This window comes from Astyanax mexicanus, chromosome 11 (assembly GCF_023375975.1).
Source record: "Astyanax mexicanus isolate ESR-SI-001 chromosome 11, AstMex3_surface, whole genome shotgun sequence".
In the NCBI taxonomy this organism is placed as follows: Eukaryota; Metazoa; Chordata; class Actinopteri; order Characiformes; family Acestrorhamphidae; genus Astyanax; species Astyanax mexicanus.
In genome coordinates this window covers 33,983,815-33,996,255 of record NC_064418.1, presented here as the reverse complement: position 1 = coordinate 33,996,255, position 12,441 = coordinate 33,983,815, and the positions used below count along the sequence as shown (strand labels likewise).

The 12,441-nt window shown below is 38.0% G+C and overlaps 1 protein-coding gene across 3 annotated transcripts in view; it reads left to right on the top strand.

Annotated features, from left to right (window-relative positions):
* LOC103030356 (RNA-binding motif, single-stranded-interacting protein 1) overlaps window positions 1-12,441 on the top strand; it is an 83,154-nt gene that overhangs the window by 40,419 nt on the left and 30,294 nt on the right. For all 3 annotated transcript variants that reach the window (XM_022680025.2, XM_022680026.2, XM_022680028.2), the window contains exon 3: window positions 5,320-5,378. In XM_022680025.2, the coding sequence (XP_022535746.1) occupies window positions 5,320-5,378 (59 nt within the window). The remainder of the gene's footprint in view (window positions 1-5,319; window positions 5,379-12,441) is intronic.

The window sequence follows — 12,441 nt, the reverse complement described above, 5'->3', positions numbered from 1 at the left end:
CAAAGAAACACATCATCTTTAAGTGGTCTCTTACTTTTTTTTTTCCCAGAGCTGTATATTTGTACCCTGTTTGCTATTCCTGGTAATGTATCAGCTTCTGTTTACACATAAACTCTCCCTGTAATTTCCTTGAAACTGTACTGTCTGCCCGTTCCACTGCTGGTTCTATTCCTTCATCGGCTTGGCCTTCTGGGGAATCCCCAGTGTCATCTTCAGGGCCATTGTATTATCGTATTCACTCAAGTGAATTTTATTAGATGAGCCCACAGAGAGGGAGAAGATCAAGTGAACACCCAAGTGTTGACTTGGGTAATGGAACTCTGTCCCAGAATTAATTTGCCGATGTTTGACAAACCAAAAGATTGTAATCACAGTTTTCATGCATCTTGGCATGTTCTCCTCCACCAGTCTTACACACTGCTTTTGGATAACTTTATGCCTGCACTCCTGGTGCAGAAATTCAAGCAGTTCAGTTTGGTTTGAGGGCTTGTGATCATCCATCTTCCTCTTGTTTATATTCCACAGGTTTTCAATTTGGTAAAATTAATCATTAAAAATCATTATTAACGATCTCTTATTTTTATTCCAGAGCTGTATATCATGTGACTGTCCATGTATATGTATTTTGTACTTTATTTTAACCAAAAATAGAAGCTGCATCTGTATGCTTCCCTGAGGTTATGCTTTCACCTCTGCACACATACACAGTGGCGCACACGTCCCGAGTTACATAAGCACAGCTGCAGAGATGCAGAGATTGCAAAATATCGTACATTTGTATTTGTAAGTAGCAGTTATATGGTAATAAGGACCATATCTAGTTATCCAGTTCATCAAATGTACAGACGAAGTACATATACTGTACTGTCCTTAACTGAACTCACTGAGTATTATTATTGAGCGGCTTATGGAAAACAGTTGCATTGTAAGTTCACTGTGCTTTCATTTGTTGTATATATATATATATATTTATATATATTAGCTCGTGTCACTACAGAAATTAAATACAGGCAACTCAGATTAGTCAAAGGCTTAGTTTTTTTTGGGGGTTTTTTTTTGGCATGTACTTAGGTATAGATGCAGTGTTCAGAAGAGAGTACAGAAGCATGCGGGCCAGTTAAAATGAGCATATTATAAATAGTACATTTTAATGTATTACTAGTAACTAAAATAGCATTTTAAAAGCATTTTTACTTCTGTGTCTCCTCAGGTGGGATTTTACTAGTTTGCAAGCAAGATACATTACACAGTCTAGTGGAACATTTGCACAATCCCTGGCCCTGAACTGTACGTTTGCCATTGGCTGCAGATCAGAGGACAGCACCATGCTGTGTGTGCTTTAGTGGGTAGTAGTATGACCCTGAACGGTGTCTATAGAAATCAATAAGTGCGCGGGTGAATAGTAACAGGAGTCGCGATTAGGCTGAGTAATAGGATGAAGGCAGGGCAGGAACAGCAGGTGAGACGGCAACTGCATTGTTCTCCTTGCTGCGTCTCTGGCAGGGACGACACCCTATCTCTATCGCTAGCCTATGCAATCCAATTCTAATGGATTTTCAATGGAAGCTAACGTAGAGACGGGCTCACAGGGAGGGCTTTTTTTTTTTTTTTTTCTTGCCGGCCCCCTCGTCCCCTGTAAAGCAGAGCAGGAAGCTTGTAAAATCCATTTAAGAGTCAGGAAAGACCACTGCACTCCTGTCACAGGCCTTTGGCGAGATTTATGAATGACATTCATCAACCTTTCATAATGGCAGAGCGTCCTCAATCAACTGGCGGTGGCCTAGATCGCAGCAGGTTAATCCATTTGCCTTCCTTATAACCCTTAACTCTCCTAACCCATCCCTCTATCTATTTACAGCACTGGCATTCTGAACTGGGCAAGACATGGCTTTTTTTTTTTTTTTTTTTTTTTTGGGGGGCTGATAGTTTTATATCGAGCTTCTTTTAATGATTCATTTGGGGCGAGCTAGTGGAAACCCCCTTACACTCCTGGCCCTGGAGCAGGCACAAAATAGCAGAAGGTCACGGCAGCCACGCTGGCACACAGGCTTTAAGGGTCATCCTCTATAATTGGATTTCAAATCTCATAATGGTTTTGGTGTTTGGATATTAATTGAATAGGATTAATGCTCCCCCTTTTTGCCTGCAGTGCAGGTACATTGGGTACGGCTCTGTTAAGTCAATGGTCCTCTTTTAAAGAAGGACCGTTCCTCGTCCCAAGGAGAGGTCGGAGGTCACATTTCTTTCACATGCACCCTGCTGTGGTCTACCACGACTTCCTCAAGAGTCCCTCCATCTCTCATTCATCTCTGCCATCTTTCTGTGATTACACAACACAACACAGCACAGCACAGCCTTCTCTGCTCGGGTTGCTCTGACCAAGATGACACATGCTACGATCACCATTGTCTGTATTTTGAGAGAAAAATATCATGAACAAATCAGCGCACTCTCGCAATCTTGAGGATAAATCCGGTTCTGCTTTTTATCTCCCATATTTGCTATTGCAGAAGTGCTCAAATCTTTTTTTTTTTTTCATGGTAAGCCAAAGTGCAGTGTTTTGCGTCGAGCAGATTTATACACAATTATACACAGATTTTTTTTTTACCCATACATTACACACCACAGTATGGTATAGTAACACATCAGTGAAACAAATGCTAATAGTTAGGGTGATCAGATACAGAGCAGCCTGTTTACTCTGACTCACTTTCACAACAGTTTATAGTATTAAGATAAGGGGTGTAACAAATAATCAACCTAAGCCCTATTTGGATGGGATTTGTTTTATATAGAAAAGTGGAGGAATGCTATTTTACTATGGAATATCTGCATTTAATTTAAAAATCATAACTGACTCACACAGGATAATAAATCTCAGCTTTTTTGCATTGCTATCACCTCCAAAATTAAACCTTCAACAGTATCCTGATTCCTGTAACCACTGCTATTAGAGTATTAGAGGCTAATAACTAACCTACAACCAGTGATTGCATAGTTGCCTTGAAAAAGTAATCTGATTACTGATTACTTGATTTTAAAAGTAACATTTTTTTTTATGACCAGTTATTGTAGTAGTTATTTTATTAGTTACCACAACAAGAAATCTTGTTTTATCTCCATTACTGTTGTTATTTTTATTGTTGTGGTTATAGAAGGGGAAATCAACACCTAAATGAATATATATTTATATTAATAAATACTACCATTTAAAAAAAATAGTAGATAGGCCAGGTAAGGTGGAAAAAAATGGAATTGTTTTGATATAATATAATTTCCTCTTATATAAATAACACACAGTACTCCTATCCTTTACTCCTACAGTGCCTATAATTTAGATCTTCCCCTATTAGTAACCTAGCTGTTATTCATAGCTGTTATTCTAGCTCATATCCATGCAGTTTAATGGGAAGTTCTACTTTTATTCTTTAAATAAGAGCAAAACACAGCAAGATATGCTGAATTGCGTGTGGGCTGCAGGTGAAGACTGTCTGACTTGACTTCTCTCTACCTCCACCACCCCTGCAACCGGCGAGTCACAACTGTATCTCAAACATGCCCAACATTCACTTTATTGGAAGCTTCGCTCTAGAATAGTGTTATTTTTTCCAGCTAGAAAACGCAAATCTCTCTCCTCCCTGCATTGTTTATGTTTGTGGCACTATGTGGTATTACTCGTGAGTTGTACTCATGCTGAAAATGTGACCTAATAATCCTGTATGCTAAACATCACTCCCTGAGAAACAAGAAGAAAGCAAAAATATATATTTTAACTAAGGAAAATGACAAAGTTATGCACAGTTTCTAGAATTAGTAACTTTAATGTAATTACTGGATTGGAAAAAGTAACACAGTAGATTATTCATTACTGAAAAAGTGATTCAATTAGACCAACACATTACTGAGTACATTTAAATGCCTTTTAAATCTCATGTTCAGCTGTTTCTATTTTTTTAGAGCTGGAGGACATGGCAGAAAAATCATTGACTAATCGACTAATCAAAAAATAATTTGTTTAGTCGAATAGCAAAACATATAACATATATAGTGGTAATGTAGTGTACTAAGTAAAAGTGAATACAGGTGGGTCTTGGCATTAAATAGTTTGAGGACCTTTGCTTTAAGCCAGTCTCAAGTTTTTTGTCCCGCAGTACCAAACTGGAATTGGGCTTTTGTGTACTTGTACACCTCTTTCCTATTTAGCTTCTACAATATGTAAGAGTGAAAATAGAATAAGTTTCTAAAATATAAAAAGTGTTTGTTCTCTCTTTAAGCGTTGGAGTGGATTTAGGTTAACTTTCAGGCAGGCCAAATCAAACATTCTTCCCAGCGTTGGCCTTTGGGCCACGCGTTGGACAGCCCTGACCTATAGCCAATTTTCTGTGCATTCGAACTGTTGTCAGAAAAGGGCTCCCATTGACCAGCGCAGTGCATATGGAAGCTGTCAGTGCACGGTTTCATTTCTGTTCACCATGCACGCTCGGAGCTGAATACCGAGCAAGACTAAGCCAAATGAGCTCTACTGAAATTGCTTTTACCTATACCCTCTAGGGCTCGTATTGCAGTAGGGTAATCAGTTTGGAAGATCAAACGCTCGTACACCTTGGCCAAGGTGGCCTCCATCTGGGAGTGTTTACCCTGATTGTTTTGTTTCCCCGGCTGACATTTTGTTTTCGCTCTGTGTGTGGCCACCTGGTGCGTTCTGGGAACCACTCACCATTGGCTGTCAGTGTTTTGGGTTCAATGTCGAGTTCATTTGTCATACTGGACAGCTTTAGTGACATTGCTCTGATGTGCTTCCTGTTTCCTGAGCCGGCTCTTGAGTGCCTTGCTGTTATTCTGCTCTCATAAATGCGGCATTAGCTAGCGAATGTGGTTTTAGATTAGATTATTTAGAGTCCGTGTGGCGAAGCAAATGCGTCTTGTGTGTTTTTTTTCCCCTGCTTTAGCAGAATGAAAAGTTCTGGAGTTACATTTATTTTCATTTCACGTTATTTTTGCCTGCATCTGTTGTTTGTGAAGGTCAGGCCACCGTCTTCAGTAAAGACAGCTCTTCTGTTCTTGTGGCTGTGATGTGTGTTCACTCTAGAGAAGAAAGTGCTGCTTTCGGGAACGCTACAGTCTAAAAGCAACTTCCTGCCTCTCATGTTTGCGGGGTGATGTCATGAAGTCGGGCAAGCTGTGTTATTTCTGTGTGTGTGTGTGCGTGCGCGTGTGTGTGTGCGCACAGAGGTGGGTGGGGGAGTGTTGTAAGACAGACTCCAGCTGTCTGCTGTTTTAATCCATCCACTAATACTGCTCTCTTTGTTCTTTTCACAGTTATGGCAAAATCGTATCAACGAAGGCCATCCTGGATAAAACTACAAACAAATGCAAAGGTGTGTATCTTGTACCATCAGCAGACACCACATTCTGTGCATTTCTTTCCACCCTTTTCCTCTGAATACTAAAACCAGGCACCAGACACCAGGTTTAAGACTGTGTGTGTGTGTGTTGAAAGTGCAGAGCGCTGATGTTAATACAGTTAATACAGAGTCTAGCCATTTTTACAATGGTCTTATGAATGTGCATAAAGCTACAGCATTCTTCATCGAGTTTCTATAATTGTATATAAAGAGTTTTACACAAAAGCCCCAAAATGTATCTTCAAAAACAGTTAAAATAGTAATTTTACAGGAGACAAAAGAACATCTTAACTTTTACTAGACATCAATAAAAAAAAGATTAAATTTCATGTAATTTTGGAGCGTTTCTGCTGCAGCGTTCATCATTAACTTTTGTCTCACTGCCTGTCAAAAAAGTGGAAAAAGATGACTTATTTTTGCATTACAATAATATAGAGCCATCTCTGATCATTCTCTGTGCTAAAACATCTTGTATATGATATTTAAAGAATTGCATATCATTAAATGGTCCTATGTAGCATTTTTAAAGGATGTTTGGGGTAAAATAATCACATTTTCACTACTGTACACTAGAAATAAAGGTACCTCAAAACGTTTGAGTGATGCCATAAAATAAAATCTTTTAGATCCTGTTAGTTTAAAACAGAAATGTGCAAGTGTTAAGAAGAACCTTTCAAAGGCTAAGTCAAATGTATAAGCATATCTGGGTACATAAATAATACAGTACATTTTATGATACCAGAAAAATATCAGTCAGTCTTATTGTTGTCAGTGAGCAAATTAAATGTGAATGCTATTAAAGCAGCCTTAGCAGCATCAGAATTTAGTTTCTGCTCTTGGGCTCCCCCTAACCCTGCGTTCACACTGGAACGCGACGAGTCGCTTGTGTCGCCCAGCGTTTGTCGCTTGTGGGCGTGTCAAGCTCAACGCCCGCGTTTATCATGGTCCAGCCTCCGACAAGAAAAAAGGCACAAAAAAGGAATCACTTGGCCACTTTATTCTCCAGCTATAACTCCCAAACTTGCTGGACTCTTGTGCGTTTCTGTGATTTAACTGCGCTGGAAACGCAGCCGTTCCCACAGACTGATGTGGGTCCACCCCGTTCAACAGAAAGAACCGGGAAAGAAACTAGAAATTCAGAGAGCAGGAGCTTGAGGACGTCGAACCGCCTTGTTTGTGATTGGTCCAAAGAAAAGCTAGGAGCCAATCGGGTTAGAATGTCGCTTCACCGCGTCATAACTCATTTGCATAAAGTTGAGAAAAATTCATCTCCGTGTCGCTTGTCACTCTGTCGCTTTGTCGCTTGTCGCCTCTCGCGTGTCGCGGCGACAAATCGCGCCCTGCCATAGGAAATGAATGGTCGCCTGTCGCTTTGTCGCTTTCCAGTGTGAACGCAGGGTTAGTGTAGGGGTGTGTAATTCACTTTTACTCCACTGCTGTAAATACAAATCAACATAAATATATAAATACAAATAAATATGTAGACAAATACTTAAAACATCTAAACCGCTTTTAACAATAAACATAGAATATATGTTAATATAGGCCTAGTAGAGACAGTTGATTTTATTGCCCCATGCTGTCCTCTGATATTTAAAGATCAAACCATTTTGAAACTTCGTAACAAAAACATTAAGATCAATGCTGTAGAGTAATTCTATAGGATTGTACATAAATATGATTCTGGTTACGCAGCATTACACAATTCTTGTAAAAGGTTTTGTGCAGCTTCACCAGAGTTCAATAGTGCAGGAGCAGACTTGCATAGTCCGGAGGGGGAATGACAGGGGCACTTTACAACATATTACAGGTCACATTTAACCCATTAACACCCTGTGGCTTATTACTTACTAAGGAATATTATTCATTAAGGACAGGGATGTCTATGATATAGATGAGTTATAGAAGTGTGTAATGACACTTTTTTTCTGCTGGTAAAGAGGGGTTAAGGGGGTTAAGTAAAAAAAGGGTACATGATGTTACTCAGTCAATCTGTAATCTGCTGTGATCTGTAAATATACCCACTTGCAAAACCTCAAACAATTGTGGTCAATGCCACATTCACTTTTGCTTTGTACTTTAAAGGAAAAAAGCGTAAAAAGTATTCTATCAGTAAGTATCGGTTTCAAAGTCAAACTGATTTTTATAAATGATACCCAGCTTGCTATAATGCAGCATATGTGCTGTTTTATAGGATTGCTATGTAGCATAAAATGAATATTTCGGAGGTTAGTTCTTCAGTGAGAGCTGTGTGTGTCTCTGATGTTTGATTTTGCCTAGTTTAATCAGACAGAGCTGTGTGCCGGACTCTTTGCCAGCGCCGCTTTCCATGAGTAATACAAATTCCACTTCCCTGCTCTGACTCATGCCCTCTTGGCACCTGTATGTATATATATATATATATATATATATATATATATGTGTGTGTGTATGTGTTTGAGTGTGTGTACAGTATTACGACTGTGTGTTTGTACAACTCTGTGGGAGTGTGTCTGTGCATGCACATGTATGCCTATATTTGCGTGTGTACATTTTAAGCAAAAATATGTTCTCTGTAGTAAAATAAAGTGTTCTTTTACTTGTAGTAACAGTGGAACCCTTCATATATATATATATATATATATATATATATATATATATATATATATATATATATATATATATATATATATATAGCCATTTTTAATTAGTAATTACTTCTTTAAAACATGAACACATCACAGGTTATACTTACTTTATATATATAAAGTAAATGACAAATTGACAATATTGACAATATTGTTTACAGCATAATTTCTGTAACAATCTATTATCCAAAAACGTTTTTGTAAGGGGGCTAATCTAGTCTAGGGCTAGTCTAGAGCGCTAGTATTTTATTTTGTAAGTGTAAATTAAGTTTGTGTCCTCTAAAAGAAACACACATTTCTGTATTATCTAAAGCAATAGTTACTGTTTACGAAGTGTGTGCTTTAGAACATAAAGAGACATTGTGTTTAAAACACATTTTGGCGATATGACAATACACTGAATAAAAAAATATTTTAAGAATACACAACTGCGACAAAATGAAATATATAATTACGATATTATATGGCAGCCTCCTAACTAAGATATAAAAAAATACAAGAATTTTATGAGTCAATGATCTAGAATGTCATGATACTAATAATGCTCTCCATACATCTGCATATATTCAAGATTAAAGTACAATGAATTATACTCACTAGTATATATATATATATATATATATATATATATATATATATATATATATATATATATATATATATGGGGAATGATAATAGTGTGAATGTTTCTTTTGCTAAAAACAGCAAAAAAGTAGTACCCTGGCCTGATGGTACGATAAGAGAAAACACCCCTACCCTTATTTATTTATTTTTGCTACCTATAATGCAACATATGTAGTGTACATATAGGTTCTTCATGATGCTGCAGTCCTGAATTAACTAGCTCTTGGGTCTATAGCACCCAGTCATGAGTATATTCCAAAACAGCTTATGTGTTTTGATATAATATCCATGTGTGAAAATCACTCAACTTCCCCTCTATGTTTCTCTCTATGTGAAGATGGTTTCAGAATAAAAATAAATGGTGTTTAGAGGTTCTGCACCTTGGGAACTAAAAAACACTGTGCCTTATATTTGCCCAAGAGATGCCATTTCTGTTTGAAGAGCACGTTAGCGAGCCGTGTGTGTTATTGTGCCTGAGAGTCATTGTGCTGCTGTGTGGGTCTGGGTGGATCAGGAAACAGATAGCCAGGCCTTTGGGCAGGGAGGAGGGAGGGAGGGAGGAGGAGGCGTCCCTGCTGTTATTTCTGCTCTGGCTATGCTGCCTGGGTCAGGCCCTTGGTGTGCTTCCAGGCTGGAGGTGATGCAAGAGGGAGAGATATAGGGAGACGGTGGAGGAGGAGAGAAAGAGAGAGAGAGAGAGAGAGAGAGAGAGAGAGAGAAGGTTGCATGCCCCAGGTTCTGGCTCTGTTCCTGGGTCTGGCACCTCGGGGACCTGGCCGCCCTGGACCTCAGCACGCAGTCACAGTGCTGTGGATTATTTATACGCTGGGTAATCTCAGCTCGTCGGAGAATACTCACAGGGGTGTGTGTGCATGTATGTGTGTGCGTGTGTGTGTGTATGTGTGTGCGTGTGTGTGTGTGTGTGTGTGTGTGTGTGTGTGTGGTGTGCATGCACTGTAATCCTATCTCTAGGTTGACTCTGTGTGCTCAGGTGCTGCTGCCAACCAAGCGCTTACATCTCAGTTAGCAGCCAGTAACTTTTCATAGTTTTAAAAGCATTTTAAACCGAAACTGACTAAATCATTTAAAACCTACAAAATTCAACAATATCAGGGTTCCCGCAGGTACTTAAAAAGTCTTAAAATGTCTTAAAATTAAAATATGGGTAATTAAAGACAATTGAATTGTCTTAAATTGTCTGTAAATTTGCTGTAGTTATTAAATTTTACGATGGTGAATTCAGTTCCGGTGGGAAAACACAGCGGCCCATCGAAATCATCTAATCCGTGGAGAGCTAAGACTAGCTGACATAAGCGGCTAGCTAGTTAACATACTAACTTTAGCTAGCTAAAGCGAGCTAGTTAACATTACCAGGAATAGATCTAAGGTTAGCGAACATACTAACATTAGCAGCATGCTTACTAACATTAGCAGCAAGCTAGCTAACATACTAAATTTATCTTGTTTAAATGCACTAGCTAACGTTACCAGGGATAGAACTAAGATTAGTGGAAAGCTAGCTAACATTAGCAGAGAGTTAGCTGACATACTAACATAAGCAGCAAGCTTACTAACATTAGCAGTGAGCTAGCTTACATACTAAATTGATCTAGTTTAAACGCACTAGCTAACATTACCAGGGATAGAACTAAGGTTAGCGGAGAGCTAGCTAATATTAGCGGCAAGTTAGCTGACTTACTAACATTAGCAGCAAGTTAGCTAACATACTAACTTTACCTAGTTTAAACACACTAGCTAACGTTACCAGGGATAGAACTTAGGTTAGCGGAGAGCTATAGCTAACATTAGCAACAAGTTAACTAACATACTAACATCAGCAGAAAGTTAGCTAATGTTACCGGGGAAAGAAATAAAGAAATTATGACTAAATTTTTGGGTCTTAAATTCATTTTTATTGAGATTTTTAAAAAGGTCTTAAAAAGCATCAAATTTGACTTTTAAAATGGTGCAAGAACCCTGAACATGTACGACAGGACACACCCTAAAAACCCATCGAAAACCCAGGCTCCTTCGCTTTCACTTTCCTTTTCAAGGCATGAAGCTGTTGACAGGCTGGATAATACTGTATCTGAACAACTGCCATTAAAATGTCCAGTGATCTAAATCTCTAAATCTCTATTTTTATTTTCCTAACTGCACAGCTGCTTTGAAGGCTCTTGGCGCTGCAGTTTTGTCATTCTTTAGTACCTGCACAACGAGCTGTGTGTGAACGCTGTACGTCATGGCTCGGCGTCAGCGCTCAGGCAGGCTGCTGTGCTGGGAGAGTGGTTGAGCTGGCAGTATTTGTTGTTGGACATGTTTGCTGGTTAAATATAGCTGCAATAGCAGCACCACCAACAAGGCCCTGCAGCCCCGGAGCAGGCAGAGACACAGACAGGAGTAACTGAGCAGTGCACTAACTATAGATCAGAGCTGATAGATTAGAGGTGAGAAAATGCACCAATGCAATTATCTGAAGGTAATAGTTTAATTATATTATGCTTAATAAAATGCAGTATTAAGATACCTGCTCATACATTATTATTTTTAAATATTAAAAAAAAAAATTAAAAAAAATTAAATACATCTTATATAAAAATTCCTAAGTTAAATAACTATATACAGCTCTGGAAAAAAGAAAATAAGAGTCCACTTCAGTTTCTGAATCAGTTTTTCTGATTTTGCTATTTTTAGGTATATATTTGAGTAAATTGAACATTGTTGTTTTATCCTATAAACTACTGACAACAGTATTCCCAAATTCTAAATAAAAATATTGTCATTTAGTGCATGTATTTGAAGAGGTGCAGAGCTTTCAGACCTCGAATAATGCAAAGAAAACAAGTTCATATTCATAAAATTCAGAAATCAATATTTGTTGGAATAACCCTGGTTTTCATGCACTTTGGCATGTTCTCCTCCACCAGTCTTACACACTGCTTTTGGATAACTTTATGCCACTCCTGATGCATAATTTTAAGCAGTTCATCTTGGTTTGATGGATTGTGATCATCCATCTTCATCTTGATTATGATTTAAGAGGTTTTCAATTAGGTAAAATCAAAGAAACTCATCATTTTTAAGTGGTCTCTTATGTTTTTTTTCAGAGCTGTATAGGGGTGAAAGATAATGCTGTAATATTACAATACTTAAATATCACAAAGCAATACAGATCATAGTGTCTTTTTCACACACAGACACAATAATAGCTTATATTTAGTGTGGTGCACTAAATCCAGTTTAGTCCAGTTAATGAACTGATTCTTGTTGCTGTTAAAAGAAAAACATAATGTAATTTACTACATCATTTGAATAAAGCATTTTGTTCTTCACACTGTGTCACAGTTACAATTACACAGTTACACTGGTTTCCATAAAAAAATTTGAAGACTTTTTCTTCTAATTTGAAGCTGGCATGTTGGAGATGCACATTTTTCTTTATTCAGTAATGTTATGATCTCAGTGTAAAGAAATGTATAGTTGGTTAATGTTTTTAAGTACAGATAAAATTGTTATAAAAAAGAAAACATATTTTTTATACAGTAATATCATTTTATGCAAGAATGAATATGTAGTGATATTGCCTCCTCTACTGGTGTATTGTTAAAAATGGTTCTCAGTCATACCCAAATAATCAAATCCAGTCATAAACAAAATAAAGCACAGTACTGAAAGCTATTGCAAGTGTCAGCTTTTTTTTTGACAAACACACAATTACACACACTGTGTGGCCTTTAAACACATCCATTAACAGCATGTGTCCAGGAGCAGACCTAGCCACACCC